The sequence below is a fragment of the Microtus oregoni genome, unplaced genomic scaffold (assembly GCF_018167655.1).
Source record: "Microtus oregoni isolate MIOR12 unplaced genomic scaffold, Mior012 000009F_ref0000495, whole genome shotgun sequence".
NCBI classification, from domain to species: Eukaryota; Metazoa; Chordata; class Mammalia; order Rodentia; family Cricetidae; genus Microtus; species Microtus oregoni.
The window spans coordinates 17046839-17074796 of record NW_024543068.1 but is presented as its reverse complement, the minus strand read 5'-3'; the positions used below and the strand labels follow the sequence as shown (position 1 = coordinate 17074796).

The 27958-nt window shown below is 41.0% G+C and overlaps 1 protein-coding gene across 2 annotated transcripts in view; it reads right to left on the bottom strand.

The window, feature by feature from the left end:
• Dcaf5 (DDB1 and CUL4 associated factor 5) overlaps positions 1 to 27958 on the bottom strand; it is a 111125-nt gene that overhangs the window by 17356 nt on the left and 65811 nt on the right. For both annotated transcript variants that reach the window (XM_041658154.1, XM_041658155.1), the window contains exon 7: positions 12008 to 12074. In XM_041658154.1, the coding sequence (XP_041514088.1) occupies positions 12008 to 12074 (67 nt within the window). The remainder of the gene's footprint in view (positions 1 to 12007; positions 12075 to 27958) is intronic.

The window sequence follows — 27958 nt, the reverse complement described above, 5'->3', positions numbered from 1 at the left end:
TCCCGCGTATCCCCTCAGGCCTAGCTATCAGCCAGTTAGCTCTTTATTAAACTAATCAGAAGGCACCTTGATAAAGATACATCCCACAGTGTACAAATATCCCACAGCAGTCCTAAGATACCTAACCAGAATCATGTTTAAGTTGAGTATATGCACATGCAGATAACATGTGCATTGCCCATCCCTTCCTTCCTTTTTTTCAGTTTTCTGAGACAGGGTTTCTCTGTCCTGGAACTCACTTTGTAGGCCAGGTTGGCCTCAAACTTACAGAGATCCACCTGTCTCTGCCTTCCAAGTGCTGGGATTAAAGAAGTGCACCACCACCGCCCGGATCATCACAGAAATTCTTATGTCAAGAACGTATTTATTGACTGGGAGTGTGGCTCCACAGTAGAGCATTTGCTTAGTGCATTCAAGGCTCTGGGTTAACCTCCCCCAGCACTGCAAAAGAAAATAAAAGTATTTACCTTTTAATGATCTATCTGAACAACTTTGCAATAATGTCTTCCTGGCATACTTAGAAGAGAAGTCTTAGAAATCCTGACACTTTCAAAAGGCCTGAACCAACAGTTGCAGGCTTTAAGTTTCAAATCACAGAGGAACACAATCAAGGATACTGACAAGACAGAGCGAGCAGTGGCTGTCTCTTGGGGAACATGTAACCACTTAAGAGATGAGAGAAGCCAGATGGGGACAACAGTGCTGTCAGCAGAGCTCCAGCACTCCATGGGCAGCAATGTTTAATTATACAAAGAGACAATTATACCGAGCTCTTCCTTCACATGTACTTTACATGTGTCTGCAACCAACTACGTGTGACCAACTGAAAACAGCTGTTTTTCCACTTACAAGGAAGGCACAAACCAGATGCCCAAGCTTAACTCACTGAGAGCAAATTATGTTTAGGAAAAGCAAGAGGGCCAGTGACATCGCTCAGAAGGAAGAGGCAATTCCTAAGCTGATGAGCAGTTTGATCCCTGGGATCCACAGTGGAAGGAGGGATCCAATTCCTGTAGGTTGTCCTCTGATCTTTGTGCATATGCAAACACACACAAAGTAAAGTTAAATACAGAAAGAAGTAAGAGATACTGTCTACACATACATGCAGGCTGACAAATACACCTTACAGTTGTTGCTATCCTACTGCATTTGGGTGGATGAAGTGACTTGATGGTGAAAATGCATGGCTTTCCCTTCCATTCAGGAAAAGTCTGTCAAAAAGGGAACCCTTTAGAGGACTCATGACTCCAGCAGTCTTCACATAAGAACCACTGGGTCAGTCATTCATGAGGATACAAAGACAATGTTTCATCCTGCTTTTTTAAAAGGAGTGTTCAGAAAGAGAGGAAACATTTTAAATGAAGAAGAACAATCACTGAGTACTCTCTCTCTCTCATATTAATACCAAGAAGGTAGAAGTCATTATTCTTAATTTCACATAGGAAGAAAGAGCTTGGAAGGGTTAGAGTGTTTTTCTAGAGTCCCTAACTATAAGATGAATGGATTGGGAATTTAAAAACAGGACTATCATTCCATCTGCATTACATCTTTGTCTATAAATAATAAGGTCAGGGCTAGAAATATATAATATATAGCTCAGTGGAAGGGCACTTGCCTAGCATGCAACAAGCTCTAGGTTCTAACACACACAAAGAGAGACAGACATACACACATGAGCAGAGAAAGAGAAGAAAATAAACATATGTAGTATGGTATTAAAGCAGAGTCATATCCCAGGGAAAGCTCCTCTATCTGTGAAAACCTTAAAGCTTACACAGGTAGAAGAAAGAGAAAACACAAATATTTAAAGAGTAACCCATCTCTCCCACTACCTTGCCAACTCTATCACTTCCATATCTAAGCTACTAGAAAGAAAATGCTTTGTATCTACAGTGATCATAATGTTCCTAGCAACAGTAGTACAACATATTTTTTAATTAATATTATTAACAGTCAGGAGGCAGAGGCAGGTAGATCTTAGAGTTCAAGGCCAGCATAGTTTACAGAGTGAGTTCTACATTAGCCAGGGCTACATCACAGAACTCTATCTTTAAAAAAAAAATTATTACTGTGTGTGCTTCTATGTGTGGATATGCACACATCACAGCATACGTGTGGCTGCCAGAGAACAACTTGCAGACTTGCAGGATGGTTCTCTCCTTCTACCACATGGGTGCTGAAGACCATATCCAGGGCAGCCCATGTCTTCTACTTCTACACACTTTTCAGAGAGCTTCTAGGGTTATTAAATCATTACAATATGGCAACAAGAGTGGATACATTTTACAAAAGAAACGACCTTAGTTAATTCCTGTTTTTGAGACCTGCCTTACCCAGCTCTTCGAGTGTGGCAGGACTGGATTCCAGGCCCAAGCTCCTTTGCTGGCTGCATATGTAACGTCCAGTCAGTTGATCTTATTTTCAGGATCACACACACAACAGGTGCCTTCCCATCCCATCTGAGAGGTGTGAACACTCACACAGGCATTTTCTTTACCATGGCAAAACCCTCAGTTCTATTCCTTCCTGTGACTTACGGGGATCTTGGAAGCAAATCCTATCAACTAAAGACAGTGACCTAACCCTGCTAGGTACAAGTTTACAGGGCATAGGTCTTACAAATAGAAACACTCTCCTCAGCCCAGTCTGAAGTCTTACATGAATACCAGCCAAATCATTATGTCGGAATTATTTGCATTAAAAAATTTAATTTCTTTAGAATTTATATAACATTAAATAAATGCCCTTGACTTTGACTCACTCAGGACTCTCAGCATTTGGTATTCGCTGTGAAGCACACAGCAGGCATCCAGTTAATGTTGACTGCTTGTCATTGAAAGTCACGCAGTAATTGTGCCATTAAGGTTCATAATAATTAGTCAGCTTCCCTTACTAGCTCGTCTTAGTGTCTTATATTCAACAAATACAACCAGAGAGGGAAGCCATGCTTGTCCACAGTCCAGAACCAAACAGTTAATTTAGAAAGGCTGTCGGATGGATTAGGTCATTTCTCATTGACACAGTCAAAACAAAAACTCAAGGTGGCTTGTTTTGCTAAAACTTGCTGGATATTTAAAAAAAAAAAACAACTATGAATTAATAGCTAGCAATTAAAACTTAAGAGGACCAGAAGGATGGCTCAGCGAGCAAAGGGATTTGCTGCTCAGTTGTCCAACCTGAGTTCAATTCCGAAGAACCATATGGTGGGAGAGAATAAACTCCCAAAGGTTGTCCTCTGACCTCCACATGTGCCCCAGGCACAACGGGCATGTGTGCTTGAAAGCAGATGTGTACATGTATGTTTATGCACAGATATAATAAATATATTCTTTAAAAAGTATAGCTATTATGTATAAAAAAGAAATGTCAAGCATTTCTTTCTTTTTTTTTCTTTTTTCTTCAAGACAAGAGTTTGTCTGTGTAGTCCTAGCTGTCCTGGAACTAGCTCTGTAGATCAGGCTGGCCTCAAATTCAGAGTGCTGCATGCCTCTGCTTCTCAAGTGCTGGGATTAAAGGCTTGAACCACCACCACCTGGCAATACAAAGTATTAATGAAATCTGTTTGAAGGCTGAGAACATGCAGAGAGAGAAGTTACATCATCACATACTTCTCCAGAGCCCACCTGCCAGGAACTGCACACCCCACTTTAGCTGAGGCCTGGGAGTTGTCAACTGACAGTGGTCTGAAAAGGTTTCCACTCTGGGGCATAAGTTGGAGTTTAAAAAAGCCCTGGAGATCTATGGCTCTTATATTCATATTAAATCTAAATTCTTGTGTGTGTGTGTGTGTGTGTGTGTGTGTGTGTGTGAATGGGTATGGCTTACTCTTGCCATAGTACTCTGGGTAGAGAGATCAGAAGACAACTCTTTAACTTTTGTTGTCAGCTTGTGGGGTCGAGGGATTGAACTCAGGCTGTTAGGGCTGTACACAAGTATCTCCATCAGCTGAACCATCTTTCTGGCCTTCACAGTCATTTTTTAACTGTCCCTCAAATAGCTTCCATATAGAATTAAGATACATAACGAGTTCTAGGCTAGCCAGTACTACACAGTGACATCTTGTCTTAAAAATAAATAAAATGGGTGTGGTGGCACATGCCTTAATCTCACCACTCCAGAGGCAGGCAGATCTGAGTTCGAGGCTACACAGAGAAACCCTGTACTCACACACAAAATCTCCAAAACAACAACAAAAACCCAAGCTCCCCCCAAAACAAAAAAAATTAAACAAACAAATAAACTATAAGCTATTATCAGGCAAAGCAGAGAAGTCTTCAAATTTTAAATAATTATTTGATTTAAAAATTACACACAAGCTGGGCGGTGGTGGCACACGCCTTTAATCCCAGCATTCGGGAGGCAGAGGCAGGCGGATCTCTGTGAGTTCAAGACCAGCCTAGACTTCAAGAGCTAGTTGGTATAGGAGGTACTTCTGTTTGCTTTCATTGGTTAATGAATAAAGAAACTGCTTTGGCCTGATAGGGCAGAACTTAGGCAGGCAGAGAAGACAGAACTGAATCCTGGAGGAAGAAAGGCAGAGTAGGAGAGAGACACCAGGGATCAGCGGCCGGAGATAGACGTGCTGAAACTTTTCTGGTAGGCAATGAATTCATGGTGATACATAGATTGGTAGAAATGGGTTAAATAAAGACGTAGGAGTTAGCCAATAAGAAACTAGAGCTAAGCCGGGCGGTGGTGGCGCACGCCTTTAATCCCAGCACTCGGGAGGCAGAGGCAGGCGGATCTCTGTGAGTTCGAGGCCAGCGTGGTCTACAAGAGCTAGTTCCAGGACAGGAACCAAAAGCTACGGAGAAACCCTGTCTCGAAAAATCAAAAAAAAAAAAAAAAAAAAAAACTAGAGCTAATGGGCCAAACAGTGATTTAATTAATACAATTTCTTGTGGTTATTTTGGGGCTAAGCTAGCCGGGTGGCCAGGATGAATGAGTGGGGGGGGGCGCTCTCCTTGAAACAATTGGCACTCCAATGTGGTCAACTAACTTTGCATAAAACCTGAGAGGGCTTAAAAAGAAATTCTAGACAATATATACATACACAGACACAGACACAGACACACACACACAAATATATCCTGACTCAGCAGCCACAGTAGGAAAAAAGTGACAGTTTTAAAATGCCGGCTTTCTGGGCTATGCTGCTAGTGCGACCAATGGCTCTTGTGGGAGACAGAGCGTTTGGATGGGGTTTGTGAGTAAAGTGCAACAGCTTCCATGATAGCAATGTGGACTCCCTGTGTGCCTGAAAGTGGGGAGGAGTGCGCACAGCTCAGAGGCACAAGCAGCTCCGCCACGCTGGACTGTGCAGAGCGAGCAGGAACTACAATATTTATCATTTTTAAATATAAACTTAAGCACAGCTTAAGTTTTAGACTGGGCAGGCAAAAGGTGGTGGTACCATATTACCCCTACTAATGGCGTAACTTAAGTTTTTAAGAAGTGCTTAGCATTTTAAGAAGTGATCCTGGACAATAAAGAATTACAGATTCACAATAGGACATATTCAGACATAAAAGACCTCAAAATGGGTCACAGTGTTGGATAAAAGTATGCAGGCATGGGAGAGAGAAGAAAAAGAGTATAGAGAGTCATAAAATAAAGTTAATGCTTTAAAAAAAGGGTAAAGTCTTTAAAGAGACAGAGTACAGATAATCAGATTAAAAGGAATAAGGAAAAATAAACCACGTAAAAATGGAAAATTCGCAGTCGGGATTCTGTATATTATTGTGTTATCTTTGAATTTCTTTGACTGTGAAGGAGTTATGGATTGCTAAGCTAAACCAGCATGTATATGGTAAAGGTATCTTGACTTCAGAATTTGGGTCTAAGGACATGTTGCTTGGGAAAAGAGGTTCTTCATTTGTTTTCACAGAAGATAAGAACCTGAGGATTGCTTCTACACCAATATGGTATGATAGACCATGCCCCCCTGAAAGGTTGCCATGAACACCCTCAAAAAATTACTTCACCCAACTGTTGACTGAGATGAACCTAGCACATATACACCATGAAAGATGTAATTAACAGTACCCCCAACCAGCAGGAAGAAGTATGGAAAGTACTATACCCATATTCCCAAATATTGTTTATAACTGTTTATTTACACTTAAAGGGGGATATGATATACATATGAATAATTTGCATTGGTATGGATCTTGGTTTATTGATACAAATTTAAGGTCAATTTTGTTATATGTGTATAAATTTCTGATATTGGTTAAGGTATTGTGATTGTGTAGCTCATTTAAAAATGTAATGTATAGGAGCTGAAGAGATGGCTCAGCCATTAAGAGCATTCATTGCCTGCTCTGTCGGAGGTCCTGAGTTCAATTCCCAGCAACCACATGGTGGCTCACAACCATCTGTAATGAGGTCTGGTGCCCTCTTCTGGCCTGCAGGCATACATGTAGACAGAATATATACTGAATATTGTATGCGTAATAAATAAATAATTTAAAACAGTATAATGTATAATTAAGAAATATAGGTTAACAGGTAATCATCTATAATAGTCAAACTTATAGTCATTGTTAGTTAGATTTTCTAGCTATATAAAGATATATTTCAGTTAGGTATTCTTCAAATCTTTCAGGGATCTTCAGAGTACAGCATTTAAAATGTTTTAATAACTTAGGACTTTTCATGACAATGAGACACATCTGCTCTTTGCAGTACTAAGCTACTTCAAGAGGATGATGGGCATTGAAGAGACTCCTTATGGAGTTGGTTAGCCATTTGGGCAAGAAACTTCTCTTGCCTGGACTGCTTCATGGTATGCTGTAAAAACTTGAAATGCAGAACCCACAGAGAAATGACTGCTGAAATTTCCTAAAGATGGAATGATCCTTTAGGGCTCCTGCTTCATGAAAGAGTCTGCAAGACATTCTGCAGGATACAGAAGAAAGTGACTGGCAAATTGCCAATATAGGCAGAACTGTCTTTGAAATTTCCTGCTTCACGGAAAAATCTGCTGGACACTATGGGCCTATAGGCTGAAGATGGATGCCCCAAAGGTACAGAAGAACTTTGGGTGATTGTACAGTCAGTGAGATGTCTGTCAATTCTAGAATTTTGGAAGTTGCTTACAATGCACTTCCTGTTTACTTAGGTAATATTATATCCTTCTGAGGTCTTTGATGGAGTTGAAGAATTTATAGGTATAGTTATAGTTCTCCTTAGTTATGATAAAAGATAAAGTAAATATAAGTATTGTAACTGTAATTCTTATTTGATACCTGTTTTGTTATGTGTAATTTTACTATGTTAAAGTTAAAGCTTTCCTTTTTGTTTAAACAGAAAAGAGGAAATGGTGTAGGAGGTACTTCTGTTTGCTTTCATTGGTTAATGAATAAAGAAACTGCTTTGGCCTGATAGGGCAGAACTTAGGCAGGCGGAGAAGACAGAACAGAATCCTGGAGGAAGAAAGGCAGAGTAGGAGAGAGACACCAGGGATCAGCGGCCGGAGATAGACGTGCTGAAGCTTTTCTGGCAGGCCACAACCTCATGGTGATACATAGATTGGTAGGAATGGGTTAAATAAAGATGTGGGAGTTAGCCAATAAGAAACTGGAGCTAATGGGTCAAACAGTGATTTAATTAATACAATTTTTGTGTGGTTATTTCAGGACTAAGCTAGCCGGGTGGCTGGGACAAACAAGCGGGCCCCCTCTCCTTACAACAGCTAGTTCCAGGATAGGCTCCAAAGCTATAGAGAAACCTTGTCTCGGAAAAAAAAAGAAGGGAAAAATTACATACATGTATGACTTTAACAAAAGTAATTTAATTACAACAATAGCAGAAGTAGAGAAAAAGAAGAAGACTACCCAGAAAGAAAAGGAAAGTCACACAGAAGACGAGAGAATGTTGATGAGTTCTGTTGGAGTAATGGCAGCAAGGCTGGATTCCCAAATGAGTCAAGATTACTAAAAATAACTGCAAAAGGTACTTTCATTTGATGCAGAACAAGATGATGATGAAAGGAACTGACTTTCTGTGACTGATGATGTAATGCTGGAGAGGCATACAGAGAAAGCAAAGCCCACAACTACCAGCTACTGAGGGAAACCACATGGCCCTGCCCTTGCAAACAGAGAAACCTGACACTGAGTCCAGCAATAGCCAGTGTGGAAATGATGGGCTTCTGGACAACTCAAGTATAATGTAAGTGGATGTGAGGTTTGGGGCCTCCTACAGCTTATATGAAATTGCTTTACTTTCTGGTTTGCTGTTACTTATTTTTAAGATGGGGTCTCACTATTTAATACTGGTCCACCTGGAAATCACAGGGATCCACCTGCCTCTGTCTCCCAGTACTGAGATTAAAGGTGTGTACCTGGCCCTGGGTCTGCTTTCTCAATCACCATGCACCATGTAGCACACTTTAAAATCAATGAGGCAATGATTTTTTTCCCCCCTTTGATCAAGTCTGACTACATCTGTGGAATCCACTGACTGGATTAACTGACACACAGAGACAGAACAAACTCAACAGAGAAATCAGTGCAGCAAGAAGAACCAACCTCACTTCTTTGAGGAACTACAAAATAAACTATCTCTGAAGATCATCTTGAAAGGGAATTGAGAGCTACCTTGCAAGAAGAGGAAAGGAAATCAGGGGTGCAGGGAAAAGTGGGGACAGAGAAAGAAGACCATCTTCAAGTCAAAGAGAGAAACACAATCTACTGGTGGTACCTTGACCCTCTAACTTTCAGAAATATGAGGGAATAAATTTATTGAATTTTTTTTTTTTCTGAGAGAGGGTCTTTTTATATAACCCTGGCTATTTTGGAATTCGCTATGCAGACAAGGCTGGCCTTGAACTCTGCCTCCTGAATACTGGGATTAAAGGAATGCACCACAATGCCTGGCTTTAAAATTTATATCTTTTAATCTATCAGGTTTGTGCTATTCTCGTATTGTAGCCCTGGCAGACTACACAAAGGACTTGGAAGATACCCCAAACCAAATTAAACAAAAACAAAACAAAAAACACAAACAAAATCTCCCATTCTGTTGCTAATTCCCATTTTTCTTTTTTTTTTCCCCCATTTTTCTTTATATAAGTGTGAAAAGATTGAAGAGAACAGTTCCAGAAAGGGGAGAGGGTAATTTACTTTCTACTTTAAAAGTTAAAATGATTTAATAATTAAAAACACTGCAAGTCCAGGTAAAAGATACAACTAAACCCAACGGTTATTTCTCAGCTAATCAATGTGTGATCTGTGAGGGTGGGAAACTCCAGCTCTCCCTACTTGGGCAGACAGCTGCACATCTGGTTGCGCCTGAGAGTGAAGCTGCTTCTCTGCACTTCCACATTCCAGAAGGAAAGTGCTTTATAACTTTTTTGGTAATTAGACCACAGCAATTGGATTCACCTTACCCTGATCCCCATTTTATTTTTATTTTTCAATTTTTTGAGACAGGGTTTCTCTGGTAGCTTCGCCGACTGTTCTGGTTCTTGTTCTGTAGACCAAGATGGCCTCAAACTCACAGAGATCCGGCTATCTCTGACTACCAAGAGCTGGGATTAAAAGTGAGTAATACCACCACCCGGCTGACCCCCATTTTAAAGGTTTGGTAGTGGTGTTATTCATGCAGCAACAGTCAAAGCCAAAAAAGTCTCTTAACTTTTGAGCACCAGACATATTTCTTGTCATACACTTGGCAGAGTTCTCTGCTATTTTTCTGATAACCATTTTCAAGTTTGATGCTACCCATGTATCACCTATAGCAGATGGTTGAGTTGAACTGTCCTCAAGATAAAAACAAGTCATTTTTCTGGCAGTAGGTAACATTAAATAAGTGAGAATGCCATTATTGAATGAACTCGAAATGAAGTTTGAGGGGCTGGAGAGATCACTCAACAGTTAAGAACATTCGTTGCTCTTGCAGAGGACAAGGTTTGATTCTCAGCACTGATACCATCTGTAACTCCAGTTCCAAGGAGTCTGATGCCCTCTCTTCTGACCTCCATGTACATCAAGCATGCATATGGTACACAGACCAGACAAATATGGAGGTAAACACAATACAATAAGATGAATAAATCTTATTAAAAAAAATGAGGTGAGCGGCTGGAGAGATGGCTGAGCCTGCTGCACTGACTGCTCTTCCAGAGGACTTGGGTTCAATTCCCAGCACCCACATGGCAGCTCACAACTGTCTGTAACTCCAGACATGTGCGTCCATGGGAGCGGACACACATGGCAAAACAGCAATGCACATAAAATAAATTGTTTTAAAAAAGATTTGCTTATGTTGAAAACTCAAGATGACTTAGATCCAAATTTAGGGAAAACTATAGGCTTTCGTCAGAATACATCTAGGCAAGTACTGGGTGCCTAGAGTACCAAACCTCAAGAAATACACCTCACCATCAAAGAAGCCCTTCTTTAGTAAACACCACCAATGAAGCAATCATGCATAAAATAGCAAGCAGGATATGTGATGGATGAGGGAGGCATTTAACAGAAAATAAATAAATAAATAATGAAAAATCTCCAGGGCTGGAGAAATGGTTCAGAAGTTAAGAATACTTCCTATTCTTGAGGAGGTCTAGAGCTCATTTCCCAGCCCCATGTTCCCAGCTCCACGGGATCAAGTCTCCAGGGGTACTGATACTCATGTGCACATACCTACAGTGAGACAGACAGACACACAGACATACATACACAATTTAAAATAATAAAAGATTTTAAGTGTTCTGAGGAAATTCTTTGAAACAGGATATAAAGGAAATTCCTAAGGTCTAAGGAAGGATTTTTAGAAGTAGGGTGTGGTGGCATATACAGACTCTCAGCAATCTGGAGATTGAGGATTCTGAATTTCAGGCTAGTCTGGAGTATATATTGAAACCCTATTTCTAGGAACTACCTCCAATATCACCCATAAAGAGTGAATAAAATCTGGGTGTGGTGGCACACACCTTTAACCCCAGCACTCGGGAGGCACAGGCAGGTGGATCTCTGTGAGTTCGAAGCCTGCCTGGTCTACAGCGCTAGTTCCAGAATATAGCCAGGCTACACAGAGAAATCCTGATGCAAAAACAAAAACAAAACAAAACAAACAAACAAACAAAAAAAACCAAAGTGGGGGAAAAAGAGTGAATGAAAGAAAGGTTCTGGGATTAGAGATGCGGTCCATCTCTAAGGGTAAAAGGTAGAGACTCCGGCCTCCTGGTGTCAAACTGACAACCTGAGTTCAATCCCAGGCCCCACATGCTGGAAGGAAAACTGACTCTGGCAAATTAATTGTCCTCTAACCTCCACACGTGTGTCATGGCTAATGTGCATTCATGAATGTGCACACACACACACACACACACACACACACACTCAATAAGTAAATGTAAAATAAATTTCTAAAAAAAAAAAGAAGGTTCTTAGGAAAAAATATCTAAGCATGACTTATGCCAGATTTTTTTTTTTTTTTTTTTTTTTTTTTTTTTTTTTTTTTTTTTTGGTTTTTCGAGACAGGGTTTCTCTGTGGTTTTGGAGCCTGTCCTGGAACTAGCTTTTGTAGACCAGGCTGGTCTCGAACTCACAGAGATCCGCCTACATGCCAGATTTGACCATGTATAAATAAATGACCTGACTTCTTCTAATCTTTATTTTAATAATTCCCTTGGACATTTTCTGATAAACTGTTTATATTAAAAGAAAGAAGTATTGGGGATTAGAGAGAAGGCTGAACAGTCAAGAGCACTTGTTCCTTTTGCAAAGGACCCAGGTTGGGTTCCCAGCACCCACGTGGTGGCTCATAATCACCTGTAACTCCAGTCCCAAAGGACTTTATACTTGAGGGCACCAGACACACATATACACATACATTCATAACAGGCAAAACATCTGTACACGTAAAATGAAATAAAAATCTAAAACAATGTTTTTTAAAGAAGTATATTTATCTCTTGTGATATATTCTCTCAGGGAACTGCACACCACAGTCCAAGAGAGCCAAGCAGAGTGGCACATCCACAGGGGGACAGACTCACCTGCTTCTGGATCTGCAGGAATCTTCCACATGTACAGGTTGAAGTCATCAGAGCCTGAGAGGATATACTGTTGGGACAAGAGAGACACTGTATATACTATTTTATAACTGGAGAGATAACTATTCAATTACATATATAATACAACACATACTATATAGCCTTGTGATATACCTACATCATTCTGTAAAGAGAAATTTTATTTAAAACAGGCAAAAGCAATTGCTGTGTAAGCCTGATAACCTGAGTTTGATCCTTAGATCTTACAGTGGAGGGCAAGACAGGTCATGTGCATTGTGTCCCTGTTACTATTTCACTGTTTCCCTCTGTCTCTCCTCTCTCTCTCTCTCTCTCTCTCTCTCTCTTCCTCTCCACACACACTTTTAAAAAACAGTATAAACTGTTATATATTAAAGGAGTCACAAAGCAAACAGCCTAGTACAAATATTTACAAATCACAAGGTAGAGAAAAAAAAAACTCAGGATCTTCATAGAGATCATTAACATGAGGTCAAGCATCCTAAATGTCACTGTATTCCCCTGACATCCTAGAGCAGCAAGCTGTCCTAAACCCAGACATGACTTAGTGCCAAGGACATGACATTGTTTTTATGTAGTGATTTCCAATTGCCTAGTCTGAAAAGGGTCATGATTGCTAGATCTAACTAACTAATCAGACTCATAAAAACATATTGGGTGCATCTTTGGCCCTCATGACTTTCTTTGAAGCTAGCCTAGTGCTCCCACTGATCCTGTCAAGCCTGTATTTTCTTAATGGAACCTAGCAACTTGTAACCTACATGTTTTACAACACTGCCTATTTAATGTAAGTCCCTGAGAATCCAGGTGTCACTTTACATGCCTTTGTAAGCAACAGAGTAGCTTGCAAACCAGCTGATCTGGGTTAGCATGTAGTGAGTAAATCTTTTCTGTTAATCTTGTGAAATTCCTGGGCTACTGAATTCCAACTTCCTAACTGCAAGGAAAAATTTCAATTCAAGTATAACATGTCATTTTTGAGTTTCCTAGTCAAGCAAGTTTACACAGTCATTTGTCAGCCACTCAGGTGATAGATTAGGAACATTAGGGTCTCATCTGGGTTCCACCACTCATTCTTGGAGAACGACCAATCTGGCTCTCTCCTCTCATTTAGCAGATGAAGGTGCTAAATCAGTACTTTCCCCTCGGTGCCCTGACTCTTGAGGAAAGTATAGCTTCACTGTAAATGTCCTACCTTCGCCTTTCACTTACGCTCTTCAAGATTTTTGAAGGCTAGTAAATGATTTTTTTAAAAACCATAATAAGAGTTGAGACAAGATCAGTGTGAGCACTAGGTTAGTTTCAGAGAAAGTCATGATGGCCAAAGACACAGAGATGGTTCTCCTGAAGCCTGTGGGTTCAACTGGTGTAGCTCCCTATCCCTTGGGCTACCTTCTGCCTGACTGCCGACTGCCAGGCTCCACATCTCTTTGTCAAGGCTTTCAGCCATCAACCGAAGACTAAGGAGAGCAGGCTCGTGAGCAGTGCAGCTTCCTGTGCTGACAGAAGAACCTGGATGCTGAGGATTATGCTTGACAGCTTCCCCCTCATGCAGACTCAAACTGCTGGTGGGCATGGAGGTCTCTTCCTCCCCTCACACTTCTCTGCTCTGCTCCTGCTTACTACATTTCCAAAGAGTGAGTTACACCTGAAAACTGAACTACTATAAGACAGAGGGGGAACACAAAAGAATCACGAACAGAATCACCTAAGAATTACATGCATGTATATACATATGCATCGAATAAAACTCACAGTCAACGTCTCATTGCTCCATGTTCTGATTAAAAGACACTGTAAACCTGATATTGAATTCCTGCTTTCTTCCTTTCCCAAACTAAATAAACAACAACAACAACAATAACAAAAATGCATACTAAAAAAGGTACTGCAAAGCTTTGCTTATTGGAGATCTTACTTTACTGAAGCATTGGTATTTTGCTACTTGCTTAGTACTCACTGGGGCAGAGCCTGGGAATGTTAAAGGAACCACCCAGACAGAACGCTGACTCAGAAGACAACCTTAGAAGGAAGAAAATGCTCCCACAGAGTTAAGCCTGTTAAGCTTTAATATGGTAACTCCTCAAACACACAGAAAATGCTTGGAATGCTTTAAATGCTTTTGGGGATAAGGCAAGTCCTGATAGCCTTAAAACCTCTCTGCCATCTACCAGGACAGAACTGCTTGGGATAATTTCTGGGGGTGGGGGGAGTGGTCACGACCCACTGACATCTAGTCAGACTAAGTAAATGCTCACCAACACTAGAATTACAAGATGCCCTGAGGAATTATTTATGTCATTTAGTGGTTGTCTGTTGGACTCCTGCCAACATTAACAGTTGGCTGCCTGGGATACTGTTAACTGGGAGAGTCTGAAATAAAAATGAGTTCATTCTTTTATTCTTTAAACAAATATTTATTGAGTGTCTACTATGTGCTGAGCACTGTTCCAGGAAGGAAATACAAAACTGGCCAAGAGAGACCTTGTCCCTACCCTCTTGGAACTATCATCTTATATAACATGGAAAAGGGGAACAAAGCTAGGAACAAGAAACACATCCATGATGTTCCCAGGGTGGGTAAACACTAGAAGAAAAGCGAGTCGTCTGGGTAGAGAAGCTAGGGAGTGGTGGGGTAACTGGTTTCCGTTTTATGTAGGGTGCTCACAGAAGCCTCTGATAAAATGGCATTGTGAGCAATGCTCTGAAGGAAACAAAGGAGCAAATTATGTGCATATCTGGGAGAAGACTATTCCAGAAAAGGGCAGAGAATTCTGGGATATTTCAAAATATAAATTAGCAAACTGTGTGTAATGTCTCAAACCAGTAATCCAAGTGTTCAGAAGGCTCTGAGGCAAAGAGCTGAATGAGGAAGATCCTAGACATAAGAGTTCCAGATCAGCCTGAGCTACATAAGATCCTGACACAAAGCAAATAAATAAAAAGCAGAACGAATTAGATAGCCAGTGAACCTGGGGCTCCACACACGCTGAGTGTGCACTCTACCACTCAACCCTTTCCCAGCTTTTTAAAAACACTGTCTGGAGACTGGTCTTGCTAGCTTTGCCCACGCTGGCCCTGAACGCGTCTCACAGGCCTTTGTCATTGGGCCCTGCTTTTTTTCAAAGCTGTGTAGGAGATTATTTCAAGTGGGCCTGGAGCAGGGAGGCATTTAAAATTGCTACAGAAAGAATGTCCTTTCCTAGGTTGCCTCCTAGGACTGGGATGCTTGAAGCCTGGCAAATGGTTAGTTGTTGCTCAAGGCACCAAGTCCTGGTGGGCTCTCTTAAGAGCATTCTGCTTTGGGGTACAATGGAAGCTGAACAAGAAACAAAGGCAGAAGAGCTCTAATGCTAGTCACTACCAAGAGAAAGCTACAGTGTATAATCTCATTAATATTCATGAACTATAATAATCATTTGGACTAAATAATAAAGCAAATTCTTAAGTAGTGAAAACAGGCATAATTTCTCTCTTTCTCTTGGTATCTCTTTTTCCATACTGCTGGGACTGAAGACTGGGCCACCATGATCCAGTTTTTCACATGGGTTCTAGAGCGTGCTGGGGGTCGGGTGGGGTTGTTGGAATTGGGTCCTCATATTTACATACAAGCACTTTAACAACCCAGTTATCTTCCCAGCTCTAATAGCCCCCCTTTATCTTGATACCTAATTTCAATTGGGCTTTTAAAAATTATTTTGGTTTGGTTAAATTTTAAGAAAGCATCTCATACAGCCCAGGCTGGCCTTGCACCCCTGATCTTCTGACTTTATTTAGCCTCTCCCTTTCCCCTTGACCATCCTCTGCCTCTTTCTCACCTCCTCCTCTCTTCATCTGCTGTTTCTCTCCCTCCCTCCTTCCCTACCTCTGTTTGAGACAGTATCTCACTATTAGCCAAGACAGGCTTAGAACTATCAGATCTTCTGCCTCAACCCTCTTTGTAAAACTTCACAGTAATCTGTGGGATTTTCCCACAGTGATGTTTGGTTCTTTATTTAAGTGTGTGTGTGCGCTGTGCATGTGTCTACCTGTATCATGGAAGACATGTGAAACTCAGAGGACAATTCTTTCTACCATGTGGATCAAAGGTTGGCAAGCTTGGTAAGCTATGTCACCAACTGGCCATGTGCTGATTCATTTCAATGTTCACTAAGAGTACAGTGAAGTTTAACCCAATCCTCTGTCAGTACAGAGAGTACTACCATGATCAAGCAGAGGAGGTCCAACAACCACTCCTTCACAACACATCAGAAGAACACCAGAAACAGCTTGACAAAAAGATTACCCCACAGGCAGTGGTACAGGCTTATTTGTACCGATACTCTGTCAACTCATTAACATGTATAGAAACAGTCATTGGGTAGCACTCTTTTGCTGTGATAAAACCCAATATTTGCTCTAACAAGTCTTGCCCATTTCTTCATCTCTCTCTTTTAAATTAAAAAGAAATTTTAAACTATGTGTATTTGTGAGTACAGGTACATGGAGAGGCCAGAGGAGTCTCCCTAGAGCTGTAGTTAGTTACAGGTGGTTATGAGCTGCCTGATGTTGATGCTGGGAATTGAACTCAGGTCTTCAGGAAGAACAAGCTGTGCTTTTAAGCACTGAGCCATTTCTCCAGCCCCTACTTTTTCATCTTTCTTTTAAAAAAAATTTAAAAATGTATTTTATGTGTACAAATGTGTACCATGTACATGCATCAAATCCCCTGAACTGGAGCTGCAGATGGTTGTGCAGATGGAGCTGCATATGGGTGTTGGGACTCAAACCTGGGTCCTCAGAAAGAGCAACAAGTACTCTTAACCATTGAGTCATTTGTGATGGTTTAAACAAGAACAGTCCCCATAGGCTCGTATTCTTGAATACTTGGTCTCCAATTGGTAGAACTATTTAGAAAGGACTAAGAAGTGTGGCCCTGGACTGGCTCAGCAGTTAACAGCACTGGTATAGGAGGATCTTCTTTCTATGTGTTGCTTTCATTGGTTGAATAAAGAAGCTGCCTTGGCCTTTTGATAGGGCAGCCCTTAGATGGGTGAAGTAGACAGAACAGAATTCTGGGAGGAAGAAGGCAGGCAGAGAGCCGCCCACCATGAAGCTGCCAGGTCAGACATACTGAATCTTTCCCAGTAAGCCACAACTCGTGGTGAGATACAGATTATTAGAAAATGGGTTGAATCAAGATGTGAGAGTTAGCCAATAAGAGACTAGAGCTAATGGGCCAGGCAGCAATTTAATTAATACAGATCTCTGTGTGGTTATTTCAGGCATAAGCTAGCCGGGCGACCGAGAACTGGGCGGTATGAAAAGCAGCCCGCACTTCCATACTACACAGTACTGCCTGCTCTTCCAGAGATCCTGAGTTCAATTCCCAGCAATCACATGGTGCCCTCTTCACACATACAGGCTTACAAGTAGGCACTGTATAAATAATAAATAAACCTTAAAAAAAAAACAAACCCCAAAGAGGTGTGGCCTTTTAGAAGGACGTGTGGGTTTGCTTGTCCCCCCCCCCCCACATCACTACCTGTGGATCAAGATGTGAGCTCTCAGCTGTTCTTTCATAACACCATTATGAACCCTAACCATGAGAAACTGTAAGCCAAATTCATTTCTTTTAGAAGTTGCCCTAGTTATAGTGTTTCAGCACAGCAACAGACAAGTAACTAAACACCATCCTTCCAGTGCCCTTCTTTATCTCTTAAATAACAACTTTCTCTAGAAATTTCTTTCTATTTGCAAGGTACTTTTACTATCTTAGAAGATCAATCAGGAATCACCCAAGACAAATGCACACACACACACAATTTAGTAACTTAAAGTTCAAATAAAGATCTAAATTAGACTTACTACAGAAAACATGATTTCACAGTACTATCTGGAGTACAGGCAAATTACTAGTAGCTACACTGTAAGTTTTATATGATTTTAGAAATATCGTTACCAACAAAAAATAATCTATCCAAATTAAAAGGAAAAAAAATCAAGAGACAAGTCAAGCACTAGACACTGTCCAGTTAATACTGAAAAAGGTCTCAACAGGCCTTTTAGTAAAAGGAAAATCTCTTGTTGCTCTCTTGACAGCTGGATGGATGGATGGATGGACAAGCACACACAAAATGTGTGTGTGTGTGTGTGTGTTATGCATGTCTGCATAGCTTTCAATATTCCTCACCATCTACTGAAGGAAATATATCAATTACTACTCATTGTGTGTTGATCAATTTAGAGTTCTCTCCAAAGACTCCTTCCACAATAATTGATTAATTATTCTCCAGTAAATGGCATGTCTGTCTAATTAACTGTATTGACTAGGCTAGAAAAACCAGATGGCTCTTTTGCCAGGATCCATAATAGAAGAGAAATAACTATTTTTATTTAATTAAACATAGCTCTTTAGTTTCCCTGACCTTTGTTAACAGGGGAAAAAATAAGATAGCACAACTTGTGGCACACTCCATTAGAGATCATTTCTAGAGAAGGGTTCGCTACTTGTGTAAATACAATTTACACAATGTGATTATATAATTTATTTATACTAGTACCTGACACAAATATTATCTAAAGCATTAAAGGAAATTTCTCTGGAAATGGGCAAGTGAGAGACTTAGTTGGTAATAAGACAAATAGAATTGCATTGGCTCTTAATGAAAATATACACATATGTACACGCAGAGGATGAGAGCATACACACATGCGCACGCAGAGGATGAGAGCATAAGCACACGCAGAGGATGAGAGCATACGCACATGCACATGCAGAGGATGAGAGCATACGCACACGCACACGCAGAGGATGAGAGCATACGCACATGCACACCCAGGGGATGAGAGCACATGCACATGCACACCCACGGGATGAGAGCATATGCACATGCACACCCAGGGGATGAGAGCATACGCAGATGCACATGCAGAGGATGAGAGCATAAGCACATGCACACGTAGGGGATGAGAGAAAATGCACATGCACACGCAGGGGATGAGAGCACACATGTATGTATGTATACCCAGGGGATGAGTGCACATGCATATTCACATCCCAAAGAGGGACATATATGCATATTCATACCCTAAGAATAATAGTTTTGGCTGGGTGGTGGTGATGCACACCTTTAATCCCAGCACTTGGGAGGGGGAGGCAGTGGCAGGTGGATCTCTGAGAGTTTGAAGTCAGTCTGGTTTACAGAGTGAGTTCCAGAACTGGTTTCACAGCTACTGAGAAACCTTGTCTCAAAAAACCAATAATAGTAATAATAATAATAATAATGATAATAATAGCTTCACATGTGAAATTATGTTATTTTTGTTGTTTTGGATCACTTGCCATTTCAGCTCTATTAAACTCCTGGAATTCTTTGGTTTATTAATAACCAAACTTTATGAGGTCTAAGTAGGAAAAATATGTTAATAAAGAAATATTCCATAACAGCAGCTGATAATATTCAAATAATCAGTAGGGAAGAAAACTTTTATAAAGAGTACTGTCTGTATCAGCAGCTGCTGCTATAAGCCAGAAGAAGCTTGCCTTATTTGAAGACAAGAATTTGTATAAATTTATTTTGGAAATCCAGGTTTGGGCAGAAGCAGAATTAGTCAAATGACATCAGTACCCAGTCTTCCTCACTAGCCACAGTTCTGACAGCCGGGGACTGGATTCTCTCACTTACTCTAGCCCAACGATATTCATTATTCAAGATAGGCTCTAAGCATTCTCAAGAAGATGAATCTCCCTTTTCTTCAAAGCTTGAGGAAGCTGGAAAGAGAGGCAAAGCTATTGATTGATTGAGTCATATGTTGAAGGAGACTAGCAGGCAGAGCAGGAGCAGTATGACCTGTCCTGCTTCATTAGTGTCTGTCCATACTCCTAGCTAAGGTAGTGCTTAAAGGAGAACTGTCAGGTCGTGTTACCAGACCACAGCAATTCCACTTATTCCTAACCTAAGAACAAATCCAGATTACCGTGTGTTCTTTTTCAGCCAAACAGTTATTAATTAGACCACTTCTAGAGGGCTTTCCCTGATTTCTAAGTTCTTAACTGAATCAGCAAATGGACTGCAGGATGAACCTCTTTGTTCAAGGTTGGTAATAGCTGAGCACCCAGATCCCAGAGGTCCGGGAAACCCTTATTATTATCTGCATATATTATTATGTGGTTATATGTACTTTGGCAGCGGGGGGTAGGTGGGTGGGCGGGCAGTGTGTGTGTGTGTTCTGTGTACCCTTGACTATCCTGGAACTCTGTAGACCAGGTTGGCCTCAAACTCAGAGGTCAGTACTCTGTCAAGAGCTGGGATTCAAGGCATGCTCCACTATAGCCCGTCAATATGCACTTTCTGACAGTGTTCATGGCTCTCAGATTTTCAAAATAGCCCAAGGTTTAAAAGAATTCAAAACAGCTGATTTAATAAGCAAGTTTTCTTCAATCTACCTCCCCACCTTGGTACTGAGGGTCAAATCTTAAGACCTCACATATGAAAGACAAGCATGCCATCATTGAGCTACATCCCTTCCTAGCCCTCCTTTAACTTTTTATTTGGGGATGGTAGAATCCTCCTGCCCCAGCCTCTGTGGCATCTAGGACTACAGGTCTGCAACTGGTTAAAACAAAATCCTCTAAAATATTCACTCACAGAACATGGTTGCACATGTCTCTGATAGAGGTAAATGGATCCCCATGAGTTCGAGGCCAGCCTAGTCTATGTATTCAGTTCCAGGTCTGCCAGAGCCTCACAGTAAGACCATGTCTCAAGAAAACAAAACAATAAAACAAATAAAAAATATACTCCCAAGTGGCTGGGGAGATGGTCCAGAGGGGGAAAGCACTTGCCATGCTTGCAGATGCCCAGGCCCCACATAAGAGTCACCTCTATTCTGGGTATGCCCCTAGAGGAAAAGGAAGGGCACGGGGGCCTCCCATTTCACACTTACACAGAAGAGGAGACCCCATCTCAAACAAGGAGGGAAGTTGAGGAAACAACACTTGGAGGCTGTCCTCCGCACAAGTGCTATGGCACACGGACACAAACATAAAAACAAAAATTCCTTTAAAAATTCACTCCCTAAATAGTAAATACAGGGAATTCATTGACCATACGCTCTGCAGTTCTTCCTCATTGGCCCATGAAGATCACTGGATCTTAGCAACACAGGAGGCAACATGACTGAGAAAAGGCAACAATCACAAGAAAGGAAGTGACTTTAATCCCGGTTTAGTCCTACACTGCCAGCCATTACAAATGACTCTTGGCCTTACTTTCAAGGAGGATGAAACCAATGCTACCTAGAGGTTACTATGTGAATTCAAATACAAGAGATAAAACAGGAAGCAAGGAAGTAGAAAAAATTAGCCAAATCACACAAATCAAAGGATGGAACCTAAGAGTTAAATTTTCCTGTAGAAAAAGTCCTATGAAGAAGAACATATCACATGTGGGGTCAAATGAGTGTGTGTGCTGGGAGGAGCGGGGGACAGAGTCATAGAAAGTAGAGCTACAGTTTACAGGGCGGTCTCCAGTCTGGTGAGTTCTTACACAGACATCCTTGCCATCCATCCTACACACACTACACCAACAGAGAGAGGGTGAGCAGTGACGTTATGTCTGAAGTCAGTTCACAAATTTATGGCCATTTTGTTGGGCTCATGGGGTACAAAGACAACTCTTTGGAAGAAGAGGGCAAACAATTTCATTACCATGATTTTGGGTGTCCTTGCCAATTGTCAAATCCACAAGAAAGAGATTCCAATGCTCTGTCCCCCTGCTGCTCAGCCTTTTCAGAACACTTGCCTATATTCCCCATTCCTCTTTCAGCAAGATAGAGACAAGCTGGCTTAGCCATTAATTGAGACTAAGAAGTTTTTAAATAATCAGCATGTCCATTTCCAGGTACCCAAGCTGTTAGCAGGAAAGCTGGACTCAGGCTAGGACAAGTGTCATTTAAAGAACTGTTCAAAAGAAAGCAATAAAAGGCAAGTTCTGCCTGAGTGTGCGCCAGCAGAGCCAGCAGGTGGAGTACAAACATTCTTTTAACCCTGGATACACATGGGACTATAGAGCTTAGAACAGAATGTAGCCAGTCCAGCTTCAGAAAGGAAACAACAAAATGTAAGGACTTGTGAAGAAGAGACAACTTGAGCTCAGGCAACTCCTAGAGGAGGATGCTGTTTAGCTGCAAGGTCACTCACTAGACCCTAAGACTAGGTGTACTTGCTGAAAATCAAGTCCAAAAATGGGGCGGTCAGCCTGTGCTTATAGATAACCTGTGCTGCTCAAGGGAGGATGCTGAGACTGGGGGATCATTTTAGGCCAAAAGTTCATGGTCACAACATAGTGTTGATAAGTTTATTTAACTATGTAAAGATTTGTTACATTTGTTTATGCTGCATTTGTTTAGCGATGTAAAGATGTGTTGCTTTGCCTGCCGAAGGCATCAGATTGGTCTAATAAAAAAAGCTGAACAGCCAATATAAAGAAATAGGTGGGACTGCTGGGTAGAGAGAATAAATAGGAGGAGGAACCTAGGCTTGACAGAGAGGAGAGAGAATGAGAGAGAAAGAAAGAGACACACCTAGGGCCAGTCAATCAGGCAGCCACCAGTCAGCCAGACAAGGAGTAGGACATACAGAATGAAAGAAAGATAAAAAGCCCCAAGGCGGTATGTAGATGAAGAAAAACAGGTTAAATTATGTTATAAGAGCTAGTGGGATAAACATAAGGTCAAACATTCACAACTAATCATAAGTCTTCGTGTCATGATATGGAAGTTGGTTAGTGACCAAAAGAAAGCCTGCTACAACATAGTGAGACTGTGTCCAAAAAAAAAAAAAAAGCTCAAATCTTTTCTTTTCTTAGGGTTTTGCTTCTATTGATATCTGATATCCAGCAAACTAAATGCTACTGTAACCTAATCTAGCAGTGAATATTATTAAATTTGGATATTTCAAGTATACCACAGATAAACAAACCATGCATTTATAGCCTAAAGCAGGGAAGTCAGACTATATAGAGAGCTTGGAATGAAAATCAAACCATGCAAGGTCATGTGAACTGGTCCACCATAACATTTACTGGAGCATAATAAATGTTCACCAAACATCTGTTTTATTAATTTTAAAAGGTATAAAGCTAGGAAATGTTTTCATTCACCCATTAATCAGACAGACCATGGAGCCAAACATGAGATAATATACTGTGGAGTATGGCACAGAGATCTCATGGTGGCCCACATCAGAACACAGATAATACACAGATTTGCTCTATCACTACAATGAGGTATCAACTCCAGTGTTTCTAAAGAAAATCACCTTGTTTTGGCAACACAGGCTGCCATAGCAGTGATGGACCAAACAGTGGAAGCTATCCTACTTTGACAGAACATAGGCTTTCCACTTAGCTAGCTTCCACTGCTTCTTAATGTATACTCCAGACACTAATTTTTACAGTTTGTCTTACTTCACTCAACCATAGCACAAATGTTAGTTGTAGGCCACATGTGGTGATTTGGGCACCTTACCTTTCTGAACCTTAGCTTTCTCAAAGGGAAGAGTTGGTTCAGAATGATCTCTGAAAGCTCCGTGGTTAGAACTTAAAAGACACAAAATGGGCTCAGCATCATTTCATACTTTATTTCATGAGTCTAATTTTTCAAAATATTAATTTCATTTTGAGGCAAATGGACTACCCAGTGAACCTAGGATGGTAAAAAATAAAGATAAGTTCAGGCCTTCTGGCACAATATCTGGATCCATTCATGGGGCCTGACTAATTGCCTGTCTCAGATGGATGGGATCATCCATGTTCATCCATTCCTATTATGGAAATTCTCAAATTCCTCCCTGGGATGATTACCCAGCCTATGACTAAATGAAGAGTGCACAGCACAGCGCCCCAGGCTGTAGGAGTTTTCAGAGTATAGACATAGGAATGATGTCAACATAAATATGGATGCAGTGGCAAATGCCTATAATCCTACCCACTTAGAAGGCTGAGACATGATTGCAAGTTTGAGGCCAATATATTGAGACCCTGTCCCAAACAACTTAAAAACAGCAAAAAAAATCCTGTCTGGACTAGAGAAAAAAAAAAAAAACAACTCCCAGTTGTACAGATCGCAGTGAACTGGCTGCTGCTGAGTAAGCCCTGACTGTGGAAGGCAGAGCCTATGAATCATCTTTGAGAGACATGTTCCAAGACTAGGACAGTAAGTCTGTTTGGCACTTAAAACTGTTTGTACACTTAAAACTATAAGCTTAGTTGACGACTTTTCACTGGATTCATTCTAATCAAGGCCTTTAAAATTTGACCAGGAGAAATGACTATCAATCCTGATTTACAGTTGTTGAAGCTTTCTGTCCAGAGCGCTAAATACCACATATTGATCAAAGTACTCAAGAGTCACTTTGGCAAGCATTTATCGTGCTCTTACTACATTCTAGGGCTTGGAGACAAGACAGTGATGGGTTAGCTATGTTCTTAGTCCCTAAGGGGTGAGCAGATATCAAACACAAATCTATTTCCTAATCCACTGGGTCAGACATCTCTGATAATCTGCAAGGGAGATATAAGTAGGCTGAAGACTTATTAAAAGCCAGAGTCAATAACTTTTATAACCTGCTGTTCATGCTAGAAAAACCATTTACTGTAATCAAAATGCAATGCAATTTATCAAAGACACTATAATGTCTCTGTGTAAATTCCCACTAGAATAAAAGTCATAATTATGTCAAATCTAAATAGAGAAAAATCAAAAGGCACTCAACGCTTTTTATCACTATATATTAATCTACAAGGCAAAACCCAGTCTTACGTTGAAAACACTTTACATGGCTCTGCTCTGGCAAACCTACCCAAGTGTCTCTGTGCATGCTGAATATTTACGATCTACCAGATCATAGTTTCCCAATCAGGGAACACGTTCCTCTTTAAAGGGGCATTCGGCAGTGTCTGGCCATTTTTTTGTCTCTTAGGAAGACAAATAAGGATGACATTATTGACATCCATTGAGGAGAGGCCAGAGATGCTGCTACCCATCTCACAAAGAACAGAACAAACCATCATAGCCAAGACTCATCAGACCAAATACTCATAGTACTAAGATTGAGACCATGGTCTTACATGCTCTACACTGCTCTACATTGCGGCAGAGGCCTTTGATGTGGGTGTTTTAAGGATACCATAAAGACAGGCTTCGGACGCTGATGTAGTCTGAAGAAAACGTAACATCTACATTTTTTTTTAACTCATTTCATCTTTCCTTCAGCCTATTTTCTTGGCAGTAAGAAGCTATTACATTTACTACATGTTCATATTCGTCAATAAGAAAAGAATTACATGCATAATAGGTTAAAAGATGATGGAAAAAGATTAACAAAAACAATGAACAAAGGAAAAAGGGAAGAGGAGGCCAGGTTGGCATTTCCACAGTAACACAAACCAAATCAGCCATTCTATATAACAGAAAGCTGAATCTGATCACTTCATCTCGAGGACATGACTTTTCTTTGCACTCAAGAGAAAACTTATGTCTGAAGGTGTGGCTCATAGAAACTTCCCTAGCATGCATGAAGCCTGGGTTCAGCCCCAAGAACAGCATCAATTATGCTTGGTGACTTACACCTATAACCTCAGCATGTGCTCAGGAAGTGAGGAACGAGGATTAGCAAGTGTAAGGTTTTTCAGCTACATGGGGAGTTCTAGGCCAGTCCGAGCTACATGAAAGCCCACCTCAAAAAAAAAAAAAACAAAAACAAAAAACAAAAACAAAAAAAAAAAAACCCACCAAGTGGAGAGCTGGAGACATGGCTCAGTGGTCAAGAGCATTTACTACTTTTCTCAAAGGACCGGGGTTTGGTTCCTACCCATTAACTCTAGTTCCAGAGAATCCAAAGCCCTCTTCTAGCCTCTGTAGGCTCAAACATGCAAATGGTGCCCACACACACACACACACACAATTTTTTTTAAGTCTATAATACCCCCAGGCAAATAAAAAACAAAATCATTTAGGTTCTGTGGCCTTCCCTAGGAGACAACCCTTATCTAACTGAGGCCATCTAGTGGTGCTCAATGAGGATTTTAAATTAGTAGGCCCTAGGATTCAAACTGAGAATAAACCCTAAATTTGGGTATCTATTCTCTACCTATAAAAGGTGTCAATTTTAGGGGGCTGGAGAGATGGCTCAGAGGTTAAGAGCACTGATTGCTCCTCCAGAGGTCCTGAGTTCCATTCCCAGCAACCACATGGTGGCTCACAGCCATCTATAATGAGACCTGGTGCCTTCTTCTGGCCTGCTGGCATACATGGAAGGAATGTTGTATACATAATAAATAAATAAAATCTAAAAAAATTTTTTAAAAAAAGGTGTCTATTTTAGCCGGAGTGGGGGGGGCAGTGATGCATGCCTTTAATTCCAGCACTCGGGAGGCAGAAGCAGGCAGATCTCTGTGAGCTTGACTGAGGCCAGCCTTGTCTACAGAGTGAGTTCCAGGACAGCCGGGCTGCACTGAGAAACCCTGTCTTGAAAAACAAAACAACAAAAACAAAAAATAAAACCAGGGTCTTTGGAGAGTCTCAAAGAATTCTTTCTTTTAAGCCTCTTTCCAAAAGCAAACAAACAAATATTTCTTAAGAGATGAGGGAGACTTTAGTTAATTGATTAATTTTTGGGACAGTCTCACTGTGTAGACCTGGTGGGTGTGGAACACACTACGTAGATAAACAGCTGACTTCAAACCCACAGAGATTCATCTACCTCTGCCTCTCGATTACTGGTGGTAACGGTGTGTGCCACCACACCCAACTGCCTCTGTCAAATTTAATGTCAAAATTTGACATAGCTGATGAGTCCACAGCATTAATAGAGACTAGCATTTCTTTTTTCCCCCTATCTGGATGTAAGGCAACAATAAGATTCATTATCCTTGAAAAGAAAAAGCTGTATTGCTAAAGAATTACCAGCAATAGATTCTTTATATGACTTTACTCAGCTCAATTACTGAGGCCAGTCCAAGTGATGACTGACAACTACTTCACAATTTCTATGGCTCAGATAGATATAAGTGTGCCAAGTCCATTATTAAACTGCCACTTTTAAACTTATTTATGTGTCCATTTATGTTTTTATGCATGATGCATGTGTGTGGGTGCTCTCTGAAGTGAGAATAAGGCATAGGACCCACTGGAGCTGGGTGGTTATGAGCTGCCTGATGTGGGTGTTGGGCAAACAGCAAATACTCTTAACCCCTAGGCCATCTCTCCTGCCCCTAAACTGTCTCCATTAAATCATCAGTATCTCTAGTCCCAGCAACTCAGAAAAGACTAGAACACAGAGCTAGGACTGGTCAATCCTAATTAGAATGCTGGTTCTTTCTCAAACAAGGCTGCTGAGGCCATTTCATTCAAGAAAATGACACCATTCAAGAAGCCATTCAAGATACATGGCTCTGGGACGGCACGTATTACGGGAATGCCTTCCACTGGCAGGTTACTGTGCCACGAGCTCCTTTCCTTTCAGAATGGCACACTCTTAAAATTCAAGATCCATCCACAAATGTGGCAGAGCTGGTTGCTTAGAATCATGTAGCTAGCCTTGGTTTACAGGATGTGCCTTGAATGACTGGACCCCTGGCATCCTGGATGAAGACAGTCACTATTAGACAAAAATATCAGAATCAGGGGCTGAAGAGATGGCTCAGCGGTTGGGAGCACTGATTATTTTTCCAGAGGACCCAGGTTCAATTCCCCAGCACTCACACGGCAGCTCACAACTGTCTGTAATTCTAGTTCCATGAAATCCGATACCCTTACAGACGTACATGCATGCAAAATACATTTAAAAATATATATTTATATAATCTTGACCCTCCCCGCCTTGTTCATATGAACTCCATCCAGGAGCTCAGCCCCGTGTGTGACTGTGGA